Source organism: Pseudopipra pipra, chromosome 8 (assembly GCF_036250125.1).
Source record: "Pseudopipra pipra isolate bDixPip1 chromosome 8, bDixPip1.hap1, whole genome shotgun sequence".
Lineage (NCBI taxonomy): Eukaryota > Metazoa > Chordata > Aves > Passeriformes > Pipridae > Pseudopipra > Pseudopipra pipra.
The window spans coordinates 29,047,825-29,069,697 of NC_087556.1; the positions used below are offsets into that span (position 1 = coordinate 29,047,825).

The window sequence follows — 21,873 nt, forward strand, 5'->3', positions numbered from 1 at the left end:
CGTGAATAATTTAATAGTTCTCTCTCACTGCTTTCTAAAAATAAAAAAAAGGCAAATTTTTGGAATTGGGCCTGAAAAATCCTCTTGCTTTATTATTACTTTTTAGTATTACAAAAGAGGAAGTCCAGAGTTTAAACACGGAAAAACAGCAAAAAAAGACTGCAATAATTTAATGGCATTGCAGCCTTTAGAAAAAATCCAAACAACCTAGAAATTACCTCAATATCTAGACATCTGCAACAAATAGTCTTTTCAATTTTGTAAAAAAAAAAAAATATCCGTAATGTTTCACAAACTAATATTCAGGGAAATATTAAAAGGAACTTCAAAAAGATGACAATGAGAACTCAGTAACTTCTTCCCCTTCACTCGGAGGAAAGGTGCTTTCACAGCTATACAGCAAAACCAAATGAAAACAGGTTTCTTTCACCAACTACAAGAGCAAACAAGTGATAAGGTTGTTCTGACAGCGCTTTTAATCATTCACTCCAGTCATACAGCAAAACTTAGCATACCTTAGTTTCATAGAGCTGGTGCAACCTTCCTTTTTCCTGAGAAAGTTGTTTGATTTTATTAGTATGCTTTTCTATTTCTTTGTTTGCATCTCTCACTTTTCTCTCAAGGATCTCCTTTTCTTTCCGGAGGTCAAGTGACTCCTTCTCCCCTCGGACGTATTTCATCACCATTGTTTCCTTCTCATGGCGTGCTTCCTCACATTTCTTGTTTGCCTTGAAAAATACCAAAACAGAATGAATCATTCTTGTATTTCATAATTAACTTTTGTAAGACACTACTGGATATTTTCAGTATTGCAGTAGAGCAGCATAACAAGGCAGGACTCAAAAACTCCAGTTTTGCAAAGATTACCATTAGATCCCTCTTAAGCACTGCAATGACACATACTTCTAATGGTGCATATGTGTCTAAGGAGCTGCAGCTTCACAGTTAAACATCTCGAGTGAGTTATCAATACATCAGTAATTTGGTAGATAATTTGTTGTTTCAGAAAGAAGGAAGTGTATTTGGGAAGTTTTAGTAATAAAATAATTTTGCAAATACTCAGTACCAGTCCTCTGTCTTCCCTCATCCACATGCCAACTGCACAATCATTTTCCAGTGGACTATACTGCAGATGGTTTACTTTCAGTGACTTATTTTTATAGATTCCCTTCACCCCAGCATTAACAAATTCTGTTTCAAATTAGGGAAAAAAAAATAAATCACATACCAAGCTTCAGAATACATTCAACAGAGAAAACACTGGCATAATATGATATGAAGAAGGGAAAAAAAAATCTCAGTAATACATAAAGACAAAATAACAGCTTTGTGCTGGAGTTGAGAAAAATATTAAATTTTTGATAGCCTGTCTGAAAAAAGCTACTTCCAGCTTTTAGCTCCTTTTGAATCAAATTTAGCTTAGAGGTAAGAAAAATGAGATTTCCTTGAGGGCTAAATTCCATACATATAAAAATACAAATTTTTAAAAAGAGTTATCAGGCTCTCTATAGTGTTAACTGCTATTTGGAAATTCACTGATACCAGTTATCAAAAATGCATGTTTAACTCTAATTCCAATTTTGGAAAATTTTGCCCTACCGAGTGATCCAACATGTTTCCTACAAGAACCAAGTTCTTTCATTAGACTTTCAATAATTTAAGGTTTTCTATATCACCTGTTCCATTCGAAAGGCCATCTCCTTATGCAACTGTTGAATAGTATTTTTGGCTGCTGCATCCTGAGTTACAAGTTTGTCTTTACTAGCTTTCACTTCTTTATTAAGCTCTTCTATTCTTGCTTCCAGCTGAAAGACAACATTATGATATAATTACAGGGAAAATAACACTTTGATCATGTTTTATACAGGCAGGAACATTTCACACAAAATTAGATGCTTCAACAGATATTCACCTGTATTTTACACTTGTCAAGATGCAACTACCCATATCAACATCTACTTTTGCATGACAGTACAAGCATGAAAGATGTCACTTCTCATCTTCAGTGAGACTGAAGATGCATCAAATCAAGTAAAACACAAGGCACAGTAATTTACTACACAAAAAACCAGATTGACAGCAAGTGCTGAGATGCCAGAGCAGAGCTGGCTGCTATCTGAAGTTGCTTCACCTTCCACCCTATTTTTGTTCCTATTCCTTGCGCCATATCCTTCACCTTGCCAGCAAAGCAGCCATGCAACCATACTGAACTGGACTGGGAATTAATTCATTGAAAAATAACTCAGCAAATGAAGAGGACCCTAGTCATTGTGCTGGCACTCTTTTTAGCCACCTAGTGAACCAAATCAGAGACCTGATCAGGATGAAGAATAATTACCCACGTTAACTGGAACACTTCCCAGAACGTGTTCGCTGCCAAGTCATGCAAGTCCAGTAGGAGCAGCATGGTGGCTACATAAAGCTGTGATACTGCCCAAACCTTGTTCAAATTGTGCCTCAAGATTATCCCCTTGTCCCAGGGGAAAGCCAACTCACCAAGATTATGGGTTTTTGTTTGCTTGGGGAGAGAAGGGGCAAGATCTCAGGGTCAGTGTCTTACATTTTTGTGTCATTCCAAGCTGCTACATAACAGGCAAGAACCACCTAAAATGCTTCTGTTACTGCACCATGACCTGATCACACTGTTCAGCTTTTCAAATTCATCACTGGCCATACAAGAAGTTTTACACATAAAAGCATGCACAGTTTGCTTGGAGCTGCTAGTGCAGCCAAGCTTTCATTTACTTGAAAGTTATCAGAAAACACTAATTCAGAAATTCGAACAATAAAACACTCACAATCACAAATGAGAAAACTCAAGTGTATCACAGCAATGTATCTTACAATTCCAGGCGTTATCCAACCACCATATAAAACTATTACACTCCAAGACAATATTTTCTGAAATTTCTTGCAAGCATGTAATATGACAAACTCCCTCACAAATGCTTTTTTTCAGAATGGGATAAAGCAATTGCTGCATGATATACCTTTGATGAAATCATACAGTGCTATCATGGAAATACAGACTAAAGAAAATGAGTGAGCTGCTCATACTGATTTATTCAGGCACAAGCAACTCTAATTAGTAGCATAAAAATAAGATCTTTCAATTCCATTTTCAATCACATCATGGATTTTCAAAGACTCTTTGAAATTAGGCAAACTACAGACAGACTAAGCTTCTAGACACATTAATATATTCCTCTGGAACTATAAGCCTGACAACTGTTTTGTGAACAGATTTCTGTGTGATGCAGACATTAACAGAGAAACCTGACAACCAGGATAGTCACCACTACTTCGACAAACAGAAATTAGTATTTTAAATACTATCTCTTGCCAGATTTCCAAGATACAATCTGTAATCAGCTGGCCAACCAACTGTAGGGATATCAGCAGATAGGTTTGTAACACCTGATGTGATACCTTTTATTCCCACACTGAGACCAGCCCACACCAATGCACACACCATGTTCCTCTTTGGCCTTTCGTGGTTCTAACCAGTCCCTGAGGAAATGCTTGTATACAAAGTCAGTTTATCCAAAGACACTAAAGGCTTTCAAACAATTTCTTGAAATAGAAGAGCAGAATTATCCTCTTAAAAAGTTCAGAATAATATGCACTGGCATCCCTTCTTTGTGCTACCAGGGATCATGTCTTATTAAACAGTGGCAACAGTGACACTATATACAGGTGAGATACTAACCAGCACTTCTGTTTTGTTATCTGTACCTGCTTAATAATGCCGAGGTGCTGCTTTTCTGTTTCTGTTCGTTTTTTCAGCTCATCTTTTAAGTTGTCCTTTTCTGAGCAAATTTCCAAAATCAGTTCCTGATGTTTTTTATTTTCTTTAATCAATCTGTAAAGAAAAAAAACCAGAAGAAATTAAAAACAAAGTACATCAGTTTTTTTGTTGTTTGTTTTCGGTTTTGAGATACATGATTTTTGCTCTTCGATCTGCAAATTTTATTGGGAAGCCAGAAATCCTAATAAAATTCATGAAAGCCTTACAAAAAAACCCTCAGAATAATTTTATGCCTGTGAAACTTAACTCCAAACCAGCAAACAGCATCTTCCTTGTGAGGAAATTGCTTGTTTCCAGCATTTTGGAGTTGTTGTGATACAGATGACATGAGACATCTGGTAACTCTCTGAAACTCCAGAGTTATCCATATTAGTAATTTTAAGGTACATGTAAGACAGTAACTTCCAGTCAGACAGTTCCACCAGTCAAATGTCTGCAAACACGGAGATTTTATTCACTTAATGAAGTGAACAGTACCCAGAGTGCCCCTGGAAGTTCACAGCCTGGTAAGAAATGGAATCCTGATTCTTTTAAGTCCTAAGTAGGTATATAACAAGTGTCATGCTCATGCTCCTTATAAAATTCAATTTTTAGCAATAGTTCCAGTTTAGCTCAGCTGTTTGAAGCCACCACATGCCTAGTTTGACCTTCTAGCATAAAACTCAGAAGTTACATTATCAGAACTGCTGAATAAAAGGTCTCAAATATATTTACATGTTTGCAGATCTGTTAGATGGTGGGTATTTTAGACCACTAACTGCATGAATTTGTGGAAGGCATGCATTTACCTGGGAGAAAATATTTAAATATCCCTTTACACATATATTTTCATCTTTAGCTCCACTCTGTTGAAAAAAAAATTTCTCTAAACAAACTAATCTCCTAAATTATAAGGAAGTAGAAACCAGTGAAAGACAGCTTAGCACCTGTGATCTGGTTTTGATCTATTAATGAATATTCCAGGATTACAAATTCTTAATTTATGCCATAGCTGTTCACATATATATTTAGATCTGATCATAGGAGAGAACTTGGCTATTTTCAGAACAATGTTACAAAAAATTCTGCTGATCATAAAGTCAGGGACAAAATAAACACAACCCAGAATACTCTTTGGACCAGCCATGACATATTCCACAGCACTTTTACACCCTTCAGGTGACCTCAAGAGTCAAATGAGTTCAGCTGGAGAGACCAAACATATATTTATATAAAAAGCCTTCTGTGTGTATACATAACATGTACATATATACATAAACAGTTGTCTTTAAGGAAGTAATTGGTCCACGGCTGAAAATGCTGACCTGTCTGAGTTTACCTTAAACAAGTAAAACTCATTACCTGGAATTACAACTATTTACACACCCATCACTTCAGATTCCCACTCCTCCTCTGTAACTACTCAATGTCTAACTGTGCATTCTCATGCCTTCCTGTCATCAATTGACTTTCCTCACATTTATGATTTCTCAGGTTAACTGATGAAGTGCAAGAGAACATTTTCCCTATTGGGACTCTTCCTCTATCTGGTTTCCCTTCTTCTGATGTCCTCCCATATCATGGTATTTGAGAGCTTTATATGAAAAGCAGGACACTCATTTCCAGCTCTGGGAAAAGGAATAAATACGAAATTAGAGGCTACATTTTGTTAGCAAAAACACCCAAACATTTTTAAGGAGGTAACAAAACATGAAACACCAAGTAAGGGATCCTGAAATCAAGCTTTTGATGAACAGAAATATTCCTCATGTTGTACACACTGTCTGGTAGAACTATTAAGCCCAGATCATTACAGCAAAGTTTATAAGCCATGTACTTCAGAATCTGTCCAATAAAATGTGGGAAGACATTGGTTCATCTATATATGACACTTCCAACTCAAAGAATAGTTCTCAGCTGATTAACAGCTTTGCTAGATTATGACAAGAGATTGAATATTACTCGAAAAGGAAACAGGCAATTTCAAACATAAATAAAATGCACATTGTGGGAGTTAGTACTTACAAAGATTCATTTCTCCCGAGACACATATGCATTGGACTATCTGTATTTCGCCATTACTTTTACAGTATTTAAGCAATTCTAGACATTGGCAGGCTATTCAATGACACAGTTGGCTATTCAGTTCCTGCCAAATTCTGCCAGAATTCAGATATCTAAGCACACGCTTTTATTTACAAGTACATACCACAAGTAAAAATAATTCCTCGCTTAGAGAATATAATTAGAAAAAGCTCATTAACTATCCTTTTAACAACTCAAGAGACAATTTGCTTCATATCAAAATGTTATATGCACTTGCACACAACACACAGCTGAAATTGTTCAGTACAAACCTTCAACGGTGATGAGCATACTCAAATACTCACTTTTTTATAGTTTGTTCTTGCTGCAGGTATTTGTCTTGCACACATTTTTCAAACACAGCCAAGGCATGTTCACCCTTCTGCACACCGTTTGGGAGTTTTCGCTCCTTTGAAAAATCCGTGGATAAGAGTTCAGATTCTATTTCCTTTAGCAAATCCTCCTGTGAGGAAGTCTGATGTATTGTGGAAATAAGCTTCTTTGTGCAGTCTGTGTCGAAAGGGCTTTCTAAATAGATTTTATCGCTTGATTTTTTCACGAAGTCAGACTCCTCCCTTAGATTCTGTAATATTTCCATTAATGATTGTTCAGTCTGGTTAATTTTTGGATTGTGTTGTTCAAGTTCTTCAGTAGGTAAATGTTCTGTTTTCGTGGAGCCTTCTACCTTTCTTTCACAGCAGGTATTGGCACAGCAGTCTGTCCCTCCACTCTGCTGCTCTCCTTCTGTTGGGTCCCCGTTGCTGCTTATGCCAACAGCCGCTGAATCCTGATCTGAGGGCAAATTCGATTCCCTTTCCAAGACACTAGCAACATCTCCAGTATAACTGATGCTTGAGCAGTCCTCCATTCCAGATGTTTTATCACACTTCTCATTATCTGGGGTCTTGAAAGAGGCATCATCCGACAGACTGACTGACTCCAGTGTGCTTTGCATTTCCGGTAAATGTTCCTCCATAATCTTCCTTCAGAAATCTAGATGTAGAATTCATATTACACAACATATTATATTCACAACCAAAAGAGACTGAGGGGAGATAAAGGCTACTTTATAAGTAAAATTCAAAGCGTTATGTTAAGTGTTATGCAGAGTTTGTTGCTCTTTCAGCACAACTTTTAAGTAAATGCTCCAATATTAAGTTTTTCTAAAACAAGGTGAGAAATCAGGGATAACAAACAGCAATTAGTGAAACAGTAAATGCCAAGACAATAAAAACACCAGATTTTTAGAATGAATAATTCTACCATTTAAATCCACAAAAATTCCAAGTCATCACCTCTAAAAAGCACTTCAGACATAAAATGACAAAAAAAGTAACCATCTAGAGTCTTACAGCTTTCACTTTCCTACAAATTATTTGAAAGCAACAATATGTCTTGACTTACTCATTTTTACAACATAGGGTGACCTCCCCCCCCCAGCCAGCCAGAATATTCAACTTCCTTACTGTCACATCCTCACTCAGCAGTCATACAGCAAATGTGTGTGTACCCAGGAACCCAAGGGAAAGGACTGGGGGAGGATGGGGGTGAGATTCTCTTTTCCCATCTGCTTTCAAGAAACCAAAATCCCCTGTGGAAGAGCACAGATGGTCTGTGGCAGATCTGCTCTCTCAAAAAGTAGCTTGCAGAGCAAATATTAGAAGACTTGAAAAGCTCTGCAGAAAGTGTTCTACTAATAGGACACCATCTTGAGATGCCAATAGCCAGAACAAACACTTATGGAAGAGCCTGGGTATAACACTGTATCTTCTTTTTCAGGATTTCCAGATGGTCAGGTGCCTGGTAAGACTACTGGCAATTTTAGCAAGCACAAGAAGCCCTTATTTCCATTAGGAGAAATTCATTACAGCAATCCTAACTTTTAGATGCAACCCTATCCCCCTATACTGGATAAATTAGGCTATTTAAAAACAAAGCAAATTCTTCATTTATAAATTCAACTCTGCTATTCCAACAGTTGTCTCAAAGAAAGCAGTAACCTTGCCACCTTGCAACATCAAACTTGTTTTCACCCTTGCTTTCTCATTTGTTCAGCTCTCCCTCACACAGCCACACAGTCCAAGTCACTCAGCTCCATGCTCCGTGCCCTGCCCTTTGCCTCAGTCTGAAAGGAAACCCCTTTGTACTGCTTGGCTCCACTCCCCCTAGTCCTGCCTTATTAGCCAGCATTCCATACTAAGGCTCACATCGCTAAAGCAGAAGGATAAGTAGGTCCCATTAGGTCTGTCACTAACTGTTACCACTACGACCTTGCACTATTAGGAATAAAAATCAGCTAAGGAAAGAAAGCAGCACCTTCAGCCCAGTTGTTTCTACCAGAAAATACCATCACACAAAACATCTACCACCAAGATCTGAAACCAACAGCTGAGCTACAACTGCCACTTAATCAACAAGAGAAAAGCATATGCAAAAACTGAGCATATGGCTGAGAGTACGAAAGGGAACACGTCATGACTGGACAAGAGTCACAAGTAATCAAACAAGAATTAAACATTTATTAAGTAACATGCAAGCCACTTTCCCTTTTTGGTTTCAAAGCAAAAAACCTCAATGCCACAATCTCTAACTCCGTACAAATCAACATGAACAAATAGTAAGGGACAGGTACAAATGAGAATAGAGAAGGGGAATGAGAGAATTTTACAAACACATCTCCAATAATTAATAAAATCCTTGATTCCTCTTTGCTTCAAATGATTTATGTTTAGGTCAACACTGGAGACAAGAAATCCATCTACTTGGTTTGTGCAGTCCAAACAAACGCTCTTTTGGAACCTATCTAATCTCTGGTAACTTCTGCTAGTAATGAAAGCTCACAGTGTACTATTGATATTCTAAAACAGAAAAAACCCCAACTGACAATCTCAATGTATAATCAAAAGAATGAATACTTTTTTTTGCAGTTATGCTCAGTTTGATAGTAGCAGAACACGTTAGGTCCTACTTAATTAAAAAGCCAGTAAAAACCAATGCTTTGAGACTGGTGCATTTAATACAGTCAATAACCATAAGATAATTTGCAAATGATACAGTTAAGATGGAAGAAAATTTTACCTTCTAGTAAGTGTTCCCTCTCGTCATAGGTAGTTTATTATCCATTCAGCTGTAAAAGAATTGTTATATTAGCATAAAGCTGAGGTACTGAGGTATTTTTTTCCATAGCAGTTACTCCAGTCTAAGTTCTTGCTGATGCTTTCTATAGAATGATCAGAGGGGTTTTTAGCTTATTTTAAGCCTTTTATAAAGTATCTTCTAAAGCATTATAAAATCTCCAAAAACATGTAATTGTTTGATGTACTACTGCCTCAACCCTGCTCATGACTGCCCAGCTGCTGCAGTTCACCACTTCCACAAGAAAAAAGTGGTAGAATCAGATACATGAACTTCTATGTTGGTTGTTATACCTAAAATTTCCCCTCCAGTCAGCAAACTGGGTGGTGTTTATCTTCATCTGAAAGTAACAAGTGAAAAATACATCCCTGTTAAGAGACCACATTAGGGAGGTCGCTAAGTTTTCTTATTGTGTTACTTCCTTCCATAAACAACACTGTGAATTAAAGAGAAAGATTAATCTACATGGAAGCAGAAATACAATTATTTGCACAACTCAATTAGTCACAGAGAAAAAAAAAAAAAAAAAAAGCCACCTACTCTATATCCATAATAGCTTACAGTTAATATCAATCATAAATAAAGTGCAGGTTTCATATCAAATGTAAGAATTTGAGCAGTGATTATACCAATTGGTTAAAGCGTGAAAAGTAAATTATGATTCAGTGTTCCCTACAGTCCTACTTGAATTTTCAATAGCACCTAGAATAAAATTTACCACATTAAGTTCCCAGTCTTTCTGATTCCAATACACTGCATTTTAGACTTATCTGTTCAAATCTATCTGAATCTGTTCATGACATACATAGATTTTTTTTTCCTACTGTCACTGAATAGTATTATTTTTTGCATTCTAATTACTAACTTTTAAACAGAAACTGAACTTAACAGTTGACCACAGGATCACAATTTATATTCACATCAGAAACTTCCAGACAAAGACATCATGTGGAGCAGTGCAAGTTCACATTGATATTCAAATGTCTCTTGAACATCCAAAGTTTGTTGTGCCTCCCTGAGGCAACTGAGTATAGCAGATACCTCCTCTGTAATGCCAGAGACAGAAAACTGCAGTAATTCTACTAAAGGAAAGGCTCATGGCTTTGTAAGCAAAAGGTTTTGTGTGAAAGAAGCTTAAAAGGATCAACACTGCCAGCCTAGCAGTAGCTAGCTGAAATGAGACATGCTAATATCTGACTGTTTTACATCAAACACACAAATATAGCAAGTTGCAGATACTATTTGGACACCAGCTACACATTTGATAGCAGCTCCATGCCTTTCCAGGTTTAATATCAATTGTCTATCATCCTACTCAGCCTTACAAATGATTTTTCCAAAATCAGGAAAGTACTAAGGTTAAGTAATATTGCACTTAAAGAAAACACAATAGTTTAGTGCCTGTTATGTGATTTTCAGAAGGCATCAAAATCAATCAAAAAAGGCAAATCTTGACTCAAGCAAGTGAACTAGTTTATGTAATGATATGTTCAAACATCAAACAAGCACACAGTGTGTTGATTGACAGCAAAGTGCCAGGTGAGCACTGGATGACCTTCTTGCACTGTTTTGCTAAGTTTTCACCTTCAACCACCTGCTCTGCTCCTTCCTCAGGGCTGATGTTCATCTTAACAATACAGCACAAGTGTCTTGTTCCTAATGCCCTCCATGTGACGTTTGTCTCACCCTCACAGTGTATGTCCCTTCTGCTCCCTATGCCACAGATAATGTAATCACTACCAACTCAGGTTAAAAGCCCGAGCAGGAACTTCGCCAACTGGCATTCTGAGATCAGCCCAGCCCAAGCCTGCTTGCTCACATACCGAGAATAACTTCCATCCATCTAGTGCAGCATGTGAAAAGCTTTCTGTCACTGGCCTGTAACACTTTGCTGCTGCTGTGACAGGACTCTTTGCACTCAAACAACTGGTCTGACCAGTCCTCCTCCTCCTCTCTGATTTACGGCTCACAATTAGTTTGACACTCTAACACACCTTCCCCGTGTCCCTGCCCCTATTCCACAGCTGAGGACACAGCCGGCTGTGTTTTCCCACAATGCAGCAACAAAAATCAAAGCAAGTGGAAACGCAGCAACTGAAAATGTGGTGATGTGAGCAGCAGAGAATGAGGAACAGGAGCACAGCTCAGACAGACTCACTTTGCAGATTAATGGGCCCTCAGGCCGCATTTTCACAAGCGAACAAAACATCTCCCTGTATATATGCATCAGAATACAGACTGTACCCTTCAAAAGCAAAATTTTGCCTTTTTCTTGAAGACATAGTTTTCTCTCATCATAGATGTGTTCTTCAAAGATGCAACGCCCATATATACTTTTCCTCATTACTCACAAAGCTAGAGTTTAAATCTGCATCAGCACATAGGATCTCCAAGTCCTAAAGTAAAATTTAAAATGGATAAGTAGTTAAACAGCAGCCACAGGACACAAAACATTAAAGGCTGGTACTGGCAAGGGTTACAACCATTTATCATGCTACTTAAATTGAGATGTGCTTATCTGCTGAACTGCTGATAGCACAAGTGACTGGAATCAAAAGCAGGGAGCAGAGAGCCTGCCAATACATTAAGTGGACAACACAACAGCTTTTTAAGACAGAAAGGTCTCACAGGTATGTAAGGGAATGCAAATACTGAGGAAATAGCAATTTTTTCATTCACTTCCTTTGTTACACAATATAAGCATCGTCTATTAATAGCTAACCAAATGATAAAAATAGCAACAAATGTGACAACCATTCATTTAAGCTCTTCAAGAAAGTATCTTCTACAACATAAGTATTGATTAGCTTGGTAGAACATAAAAAATCTTGATACACGGTTCTATAAGATGCAAAAAAAAAAAAAAAGAAGAAAAAATATTTCCTGTAGCCACCTTCAGCAGCAGTACAGAGAAGGTTATGCTTTAACAGTGAATTCTCACTTCAGAGTCCATTCACTGGCACAGAGAAAAATAGTGTCTGCAACAGTCAATCCTCCCCTTTCCTCTGCTGAAAAGTACATACACTCCTACTTTTTAGGAAAGCCATTGACACCCTCATCCTTGCCTGCTCATCCACTGTACGGGTTGAAAATCCTTCTCCCCCCTCCTCCATTCCACTACTGCTAATTCCCAGCCACTGAAAGGTAATTCATGATGAAAGCAATTCCCTATATGCCTTCTACTGTCTGCACAGATCTAATTAGGAACACAACCTGTCCCAACTGTAGCCTGCTATCCTGTGAGTACAGGCACGTGCTGAGGATCTGGTACATTTTAATTCAATATTATGTCATTTCAAACTGCCTGTCTTTTCAATCTTCCTGTTCAATGCAAACATGATTCTTTTAAATCCCTGACTACAAAGGACTTCCCTATTAACTCTAACTTTTAATTTCATAAAATAGATAGTTTGACCTAAAGTATGAACACTTAACTTGTAAATAGGCAAGGAGGAAATAACTTTGCTTCAGCCAATTTTAAAATACATGCAAGAAGACATTTAAAGAAACATAACAAATTATAACTACAGGAAGCATTTGCTGAGGTGAGGCTGTCTAGAAGAACTCACTAACAACAAGGGGAAAAAATAAAGTGTGTGCCTTGTCACCTAGTAACTATCACAGTGGGGCTCTTTTACAACAAAGAGATTAAAGAATGACAGAAGTGTGTGCCTGGGGTGGTTCTGTAAGCAAACAGATTGATGGTCATGGTCTTCAGAAATAAAAATTACTGCTTTAAAAGAAAAAAAAGTATGCTACAAAGCTTAAAAATACTGCAGAGAGAGAGGCTTCATGGGTGTGTGCACACACAAAACCTTGTTCAACCCAGGGTTGAAAAGAAAGCAAAGACCATTGAGATAAGTGACTCTGAGGCACAAAACCTTCTGAAAGGGGAGTAACAGGAAGTTAATACAGTAAATGCAGTTCACTGTACATGAGACACATTCAACCACACATTACATAATATAATGGACAGTAGTAGTCAATTATGTCAGCTCCACTCAACAAGAAATGGGTTTGTATCATCTTTGGGTACGTGTTTTTCACTCATAGCTGTGTTCCTAAGAGAGGCCTTGTAGCAGAGTCACTGATGAAGAGGGAATCATCTGCTCTCCAAACAAGTACACATACAATCCACAAAATCACGAAAAAACAGTTCTCACATCAGCTAAGACCATATGTGCTCTTCAGCTCTGGATATGTAAAAACCAGTTTTTTTAGGCTATGAAACAAGCTCATCTTTAAACAGAAGTACAAGGTAAATTTACAAAGCTTTCCTCTTTTCATTTCAGATCCATCACAGCAGAGTACTCAAACTTCCTTTAAACAATAGACTAAAGTCTCAAAATTACTCAAAGCTGCAATACAGATAAGATGCATTTCAGAGAGCAGGTGGGGGACAAGGAGAGATGAAGTACTCCATGGCTCATGGGCAGCTGACTCCAACAGTCAGGAGAGTCCTAAGTACCATGACGTGGCCAGGCAAGCAGCTCAGTGACAGAAAAATCTGGTGACGCTGACACAAGCAGCCCATGTTCACAGAAGTCCCTACCACTCTTACATGGATGCCAGCTCAGCACTCACAGAGTTCCTCTGTCACTGCAGTGTGTGCTATGAACTTGCTAAGGCAACACTGCACACCTCTAAACAAAGTCCACATGTTTACAGGAAAAACTTACCTAGATAATAAGGCCCTTGAAATTGCTTCAGAGCAATTCTCTTTATGTTGTAATTTGCGATCCTTACTTCCTCGTTCTTTCTCAATAACTGGATCGATAACTCACAAAATTGCTGCTGTTACTCTTTATTTGGCCCTACAAGATGGCACATTCTCAAGACAAGTTCCACTAGAAATTCATCATAAAAGTCTAAGCAAACACCCTTAAGCAGCAGTCTCTTCAAATGCTCTGTAATACTCACTAACCTTCCGTATTGGTTCTGGTTTCCAAACTACGCAGTTCAGCTTTAGCATGCAGTGTCAATAACCAGAAGGGATAATGCCTGTCCTTTGGAGAGCTTCTTATGAAGATACCTATAAAAGGGGTTTATTCTTAACATCCTCAGACTGCCCAGTGAAAGCAAATCATTACTTCTTTTCCCTAGTACCAGACCAAAAAACTTGAGGTAGCACTACAAAAACCTCAAAATAATGAGCTGTCTATTCCAGGTGCTGTGTTACTGTTCTCTGTATCACATTCTTAATTATTTTACAAACACCTCTGCTCTTCTGCATCCTTCTCTCCAACTCTACAAAAAAAAAAATGCTTGTTTGATATATGGGTTTACAAAGATTTTTTTTGCTAGCAGATCCCAATATTGCAGGAACAAGAGAGGAAAAAACAGCTTCATTTTGATACTGGAGGTGCCAGAAGCAGACATTTATGAATCACTATGGTTCTGGCAAAACTGAATTTAGGAAAGTGGACATACAGCTTGCCTTCACATCTAGAGAGTTCTGGGTTTTATCTCTGCATAGCCCAGTGTTAGATGAACAGAAAATTCTACACCTCAGTTAAACCACTTAGAAATGTAATGCTTTCCCAATGATTGCCCCGTTTGTTCACCTCCAATTCTTCAGACAGCAAAGTAGAGCTCTGAAGCACCTGAAGCTGGAGCTGGTCTAAACAGATACCAGAAACTGTTTATTTCATTACTCTGGCTTTCCAACAGCTCTCCAATCATCAAGAAGCCTGTTCATTGATATGTTACATCTGAAAACAGAAATATTTTTAACTCAGTTGCATAACCTTTCAAAACTGATATAATAATAATAATAAAAGCCAATACACAAACACCAAAAGGCTACTAAAAAAGTCCAAACTAACAGCCAAATCTAGAGCTGGGAGTGTGGACAACAGACTTTTTTTTAAAGGAAAAGCATTATCCTCATAAAATTATAACTGGCAAAGAAAACACTGCCTTCTGTATCACCCAACAGCAGATTGAAATGCAGTCATTAATTTCCAAGAGGATGTTACATGTATTTTACATCTATTTTGAAGATTCCCACTTACAAGATTTATTTTTACATGCAGTTCATTGCACTCAATGAAGCATCTCTATGTACTACTGCTCATGAAGCAAAGACAAATACATAACTTTAGCAAAACCACAGTTATCATTTATACTGCAATAATGTGTTGCCTCTTTCCCCAATCATTGCAGTATAGACTAAAGGATCTGCTAAGGACAATTTTTTTATACTGCCTTCCATTTCCACTCATGATCTATGAAGTGAAGTGACATATGACTGAAATTTCAACGGTCATTACAGTGTTTTTGATGGAGCTCAGATGCTCATCAGAAGACCCCAACAAAAGCAAAAACTGCACATCAGCAGCATTTGAACAGTTTGGTTACAAATCCACTTCCCTCTTGAAAGTTCCTGGGCAACAAAAAGACTAAGTACAAATGATTTAGCAGTTTTCAATTGCAAATTCAAGTTAAAAATGAGATGCAATATAACTCAGTGTAACACAGGAGATGGACTTCATTTCAAAGAGTTAATTAGTATTTATTGGCTGAAGAACACTGAAGAGAATAATAATGATTTTTAGAGTCTTTTTGACAAGGCACACACATGAAGCTATCAGTAACCGAAGTAAGACTTTAAGAAGTTATATGTAAAAAAGTCCCACAAATGCCATAGCATTTATTATAATGACCATAATTTGTCTGAACAGTTTGTTCCACAATGGACTGTTCCTCTCCTTTAGATATCACACAACAATATATTTTATTAGAAACAATCTTAGATGAATTACTACAGAATAATAAAGTAGTATTATCTTTAAACACATTATCCTAAGACATTAAAGTAACCATTAGCCACCAGACAACTGTTAGAATCAGTTGCCACTTCAATTTAGATTTAATTCCAACCTATTATACTCAGATAAGAAATGAAGCTGTAGGACAGCTTACATGCTACCATATATATAATGACAACCCAAAAAATCTGCTAAAGAAAAATTCTGGGGTACAAAAATGTTTCTATCTTCTTATAGCAGGGCTGTTCCATTGTAAAACCCCAGATACCTCTCTTCAAAAGCTTTTCACATCTTTACTAGATAATAATCATTATTCAAGCTTTTCCAAGTCAGTGCCAACCTGTCATTGCACTAGAACTCTTGCTAAGAATTTTCCATGACAGTAAGACTAAAAATAAAATTGAAGATATTTTTTTCAGTTTGTTTATCTTACTGTAATCCTGATAATACTTTCACCTAAACTAATCTGAACAGAGTGAACATACCTTTCTACTTCATTTGTTGGGTGAGGTTTTCAGTTTCTTTTTCTGAAGCCACTTTTTCCTTAACTACCGTCTACTGCTCAACACATTGCAAAACAAACTGCACTGGCAAAACAGACTTAACTGCTATTCCCAATTAATACCCAACTTAACCTGTATTTTGCATGGTATCTTTCACAAGAACTCTGACAAAAATTACTTTCCCAGACTAAGCATTATGTCACCAGTAATACTGCAGAAGAGAAAAACTGAAATCCTAGAGATAATTCTATTTGCAACTGAAGTTTATAACAGGAAAAAAAAACGAGGATTTAACTAAAGAAGTTCTATTCCACACGACAAGATAAGAAACGCAGCTCTACTCCACAGCAGTTCTGTAGAGGGACAAACCAAAGGTTTCAACTAAATCAAAAGGGACTGGGATAGAAAGGTCCACAAAATCAGATCTATTTTACATAATCTAGTGTGAGATGAATTTCAAAAAAATCCTTCTGGCTTCAGGTTCTAACATTTGGTTACAACTCCGCACATAACATTAATGAGACCAGCAAGCCACCCAAATTAGAAGTGATGAAACACAATAAAAGGAGATGAACTGGACTGAAAAGCATCACACCATTTAAGAATTCTTAAGCTTAAGAAGAGACGCAGTTGATCACCACAGCTGGTGTTTCAAACAAAACAAAGGGTGATCATGAGGTCTCATACACTCACGGTCTTCCTGTATTCCTGCATTCACAGAGAACATACATAGGAAAAAAAGAAACACACCTGAGTCCCACCTACACTAGCTCTCCCGATACTAACTCACGTTTGCCCAAGATCAAATAGACGATACTGTTGTAATTCAGACTGAAGATTACTGGGGTATTGGTGAGAAGGAAGATGCAATGTAACATGGCTCCATCCACACAGTAACACTCGAGGACTGCAATACAGACAGCACAGCTGTGACTCCCAGTACAAGTGGAAAAGCTGGCTGTGCACTGGGACATCAAGTCCTCCAGCCCAGGCATAACTTGACACAGCTCCTGACTCAGCTCACACAAAGACTTGCTTTGATGCATATGCTTGAAGGGAAGGGAGTGGAGCAGTGCGTGTACACAGTGGGTACTCTCAGGATTTCCTTGCTTTTATCAGTTTAATACTTAATCTCAATTACTTTTCTCAGTTTTTTAATCTTACTTTATTAAGCACCAACTGCACACCCTCATGCCAGCACCAAGGTGCAAAGCTCAGCATTTCTATCGATTCTTTGAATGTGGGACAACTACTTTAGAAGAAAAGGTTTACTCAAACTTTATCCTTGCTTACATCACAAGTTTGATAGTTGAACAATAGCATATGATTCCTTCAGGGCACCACCAGGTTTTCCACCAACCTCATGCAAGTGTTAATAATATGGTCATATTAACTCCACGTCTGGAGTCAAGTAACAGCACCACTCGAAAATAAAGTCCATCAGTTAAGGTTTAACAAGTGAGGCTGGATTTGTTCCCATCACAAGCCACCGGGTACACCTTGAGAGTGTTATTTTTTGTCACACTAGTCCAAAGGTTGGAAGCTCATCTATCAGGGGAAAACAACATTCTAGCAACAGCATCCTTTTAACTGAGAACTTCATAAGACTTGGATACTTAAGGGTTTACGTACAGACTTGCAACCTTCTGTTACTGCTATGTCTTCAGCACAGAACAACTCTTTAAGTTAAGAAAATGAGTCTACACTTCAGCAACCAATGCAATGCCAGCAACAGCACTACTCTAACCTTTCAGATTTCAGCATCATCCTTGCAGCTTTGCTTACAACAGGGCCAGTAGCAGCCAAGGCACTCATTATTACTACTGCCCTGTTCACATTCACATTCTGACACTGATAACATCACCTGTGCAAAGAAGAATGTCTTAAGGGAGGATAAAAAAAATCAAATTTACGACTGAGCGCACATTCTATGACAGGTCTTCTACACCTATAACAAAGCCGTAACTCTTGTTCACACTACAGAAGTTGGAGCCCTGGCAGACCTTCTCACAAACCTGTAATGTTATGGCATTGTACGATACAGATCTTAGCATATTTGGCACTGGAGATGACAGCAGGTTTGCTTTAAATGGTTCTCTTCACACGTTGTTTCCGGAACATGCAAAAGGGTTGTAAAATTCCAACCACGGCATTACCGTCTGCATGATCACTGTATACTGGAAAACACCACTCAGGGGGACGGTAAGGCTCTACTCTTTTCAAACCTGATTTTCCTAGAGAGTTTCTCCAGTATCCCTGGAAACAAATGAGTAAAAAACTTCAGCCCTTTAAGGATGTGAACAAGTCAACTGTAAGTCTACAGAAGACTGCCTTCTGTTACTTAATATGAGGTATTATTATATCCAATATTATCGCAGTAAAAAAATCAACCAGTATTCCATGTACTTCTTGAAATTAGGGTCATGATTTTGTCCCCTATTATGACACCAGTTTGTTTCTGATGCTTTTTTTTTTCACCCTCAATCTGATCCAGCAGGGTCTTGGTCTATGACTTGAAGATAAGAATTATCCATAAGGTTTTCCAATATTGTTTTTGGCAATAGGAAAATCAGTTCAGAACAAGCCAGCCCAGAACTAAGTGTAGGATATTGCCTCCTGGAACCCACACATCAGCAAAACTTGCAGACTACTGATTCAACATGCCTAATAACACTATAAAATTAAAAAAAAAACACTTGCCTTTCTATTTTTCATAGCTCTTTAAAAAGCCAGCTTTGGGAAATCCAATATTAGCCTTGGGTAGCGTTAAGCAACATAGCTGCTAACTATGACCTAAAAAAACACTCTCTGTATTTGATTCTTCAGTCCTTTTCTCAACAGTTTGAAACACTGATGTGGACAAACATCTGTCAACAACCCCAAATTAAGTCTTATAAAATGATAGAATAATACTGTTTTAAAGCCAAGACAAGAATAGATGATGGAAGATTTTCAGAAAAAGGAGGACTCAAAGGCAATACAGAACTAGGTTTGGGGGTTTTTTTCATAAAATGTCATTTCAAATGTCATCTTATGGCCTCTTGAAACATCTTCACTTTCAGTTTCCATATTTCTAGAGCTTAACCATCTCCTCCATAAAGTCAATGGCAACACAAGCATTCATAGCTACTAGTGATTACATTTCCTTGCAGACAGAGAAAAGCAGCTGTGGCTCATTCTGTTACAACAATTTCCTTATACAACAAAACATTCTGAGACACCGGCCACATGTGAGGTTTTACTGCATTCTGCTTGCAACATTTTGACTTCTGAAAAGCAGTTTTACAAGAAGGTAAAGCAAACCAACACTAAAGCTGGAATGCCATACTTTTAATCTTACACACAGGTTTCAAATTCACAAGAAATCCACTGCTGGTCTGCACAGAGTCTTGCTGGCAGTATACACATATCAGACTCACCTGTGCAGACTTTTTTCCAGGATAAGAGCCAAAATCCGCAAGCCTACATCATAATCACCTCGCTGAAGTCCTTCTTTCAAACCTAGAAGGGCAAGCAGCTTTTGCAAATACCATCCGCAAAAGCCAGGACACACTGTACCGCAGCACCGCAGCCGAGTCTAAAAAATAACCTTCATACTGGCTTAACAGTTACTGGGGTTTGTTACCTAATTATTTAACCATACAGCGAAATCAAGACGCAGCCAAACGAAACAGGACAACCTAATTAACACCGTGGAGGAGAAAGCTGTCAAGAAACAAAGAGATTGCGAGCCAGCACCGGAGCCAGCGCTGCCCGCCCGGAGGTCCTGGCTGAGAAGGGGCTGTCAAGGCAGGACTGCACCCCCCGGCCACCGTGTCACCGCGCTCCCACCTCCCTGTGCCTCACCCACGGACCTGTGGCCAGCCCAGTGCCCCCACCCGCACGGGGAGATGCCCCGCCGCGGCCACCCGGGGGAGGTGTGTCTGTCTGTCTGTCTGTCTGCCTCCCTCTCTCCTCCTCCCGCCCCCGCGGCCACGTCCCCCCCGGGTTTATCGTCCGCCGACAGCGAAGCGGATCATTGCCGCGCCGCCCCCTCCCCGACCCCGCCGGGCAGCGCCGTCCCGTTCCGTCCCGTCCCGTCCCCCGAGCCCCGACGCCCTCGGCTGCGGGTGCCCCGCGCCGCCCCCTCGGGGACCCCGGCAGCGCCCGCGGGGCTGGGGGGCGCTGCCACCGAGTACCCACCCACACACACATACGTACGCACACATACACACCCCCGCCCCCCTTTCCCCCGGCGCGACCCCTCACCCGCTCGCTACGCGGCCGGCAGGGTGAACAACAGCCCCGCCATGGCGGCACACGGCGCTCCGGTGCCGTTCCCCGCCGGCCGCCCCGGCCCGGCGCGCTGACACATCAACAAAGATGGCGGCGGCGGGCGGGGCCCGGCCCAGCAGCGGGGGCGGGACCGGGGGGAGCCGGCGGGGCCCCGGGGCGGGACCGGCCGGGCGGCACCGCGGGGTCCGGGGCCAGCGGCGCCCCGAAAGGCTGCGATCTGCTGTGATCCAGGGGCACGAAACGACACGTTCGCTGACGGTGCTAACAGCTCCAAGCGGCTGGTCCTACAGGATATAGGAGATGGTCTTAAGCTGCGCCAGGGGAGGTTCAGGTTGGACATCAGGAAGAATTTCCACACAGAAAGGGGGATTAGATATTGGAATGGACTGCTCAGGGAGGCAGTGGAGTCACTGTCTCTGGAGGTGTTCAAGGAAAGACTGGACGCGGCACTTGGTGCCATGGTCTGGTTGACGTGGTGGTGTTCGGTCACAGGTCGGACTCGATGATCTCAGAGGTCTTTTCCAACAGAATATGGGATTTCACACAGTAGAGAATTTAGAGCATGTGACTGAAAATTATTTCAATCTGTAGTTCTTTTTTCCCCTCTCTTCTTATTTAAACATGCACCTTTCTGGGCAAGGGATCTCATGTCAGGCATTCTATGGCGGTACCCAAGACCCAGAGCCCTGAGGAGCCCTCCTGCCGTACAGGAGGGACTCTTCACCTCAAGACTTTTCAGAGAGATGGTCACAAAGACACCTCTCCTTTTTGCAAGATCAGTGCACAAGTAAGGACTAATAGAATCTCTTCACCCTTAAGTAAACAGCACCTCATTCTCCAGAACCAACCCCTACACATGACATCAAAACCCTCTGCACCTACATGTCACTAAGAGTCAGTCCAGTGATGTTAATAAATGGAGCCCAGCTTCACTTAACACCTGCTGGGACTTCATTCCTTATTCTGACTGGATTTAAAAAAAAAAAAAAAGTGAAAAATTTGCTAGGCATCAAAAACTGCATTTCAGAGATGGGAGCAGCAATTTTTCAGTGGCACACAAAGCTTTTTGGAATCTAGAGCAAGGCATAAATGCCATTCTATTTAATACAAAATAAATTGAAAAAAATACCTTAGCAGACAAGCTGTTAAGTGAAAGCAGTTGTATTTACTATAGCAGCTCAGTTAAAATAAGCACTGGCATCTCTCCTGCAGTAAGTTCTTAAACATAACAATAGAAAAGCAAGTTAAAATCATTGAATAATTCAGGTTGGAAAGGACCTCAGAAACTTACCTAGTACAATCCTCTACTCATAGCAAG

At 39.5% G+C, this 21,873-nt stretch overlaps 1 protein-coding gene across 5 annotated transcripts in view; it reads right to left on the reverse strand.

Moving 5' to 3' along the window:
• Positions 1–20,677, reverse strand: part of CCDC186 (coiled-coil domain containing 186) — a 36,177-nt gene extending 15,500 nt beyond the window's left edge. Inside the window, exons 1-7 of one of the 5 annotated variants that reach the window (XM_064663381.1) lie at positions 20,529–20,645; positions 14,611–14,718; positions 13,932–14,039; positions 6,178–6,865; positions 3,736–3,862; positions 1,677–1,805; positions 516–728 (exon numbers count right to left, since the gene is read on the reverse strand). In XM_064663381.1, the coding sequence (XP_064519451.1) occupies positions 516–728; positions 1,677–1,805; positions 3,736–3,862; positions 6,178–6,848 (1,140 nt within the window). In that variant the 5' untranslated portion in view covers positions 6,849–6,865; positions 13,932–14,039; positions 14,611–14,718; positions 20,529–20,645. Of the gene's footprint in view, positions 1–515; positions 729–1,676; positions 1,806–3,735; positions 3,863–6,177; positions 6,866–13,931; positions 14,040–14,610; positions 14,719–18,436; positions 18,537–19,699; positions 19,782–20,528 lie in introns of those variants that run through there. The other 4 variants (XM_064663380.1, XM_064663379.1, XM_064663383.1 and 1 more) reach the window with 4 other exon arrangements.
• Between the last annotated feature and the right edge of the window lie 1,196 nt (positions 20,678–21,873).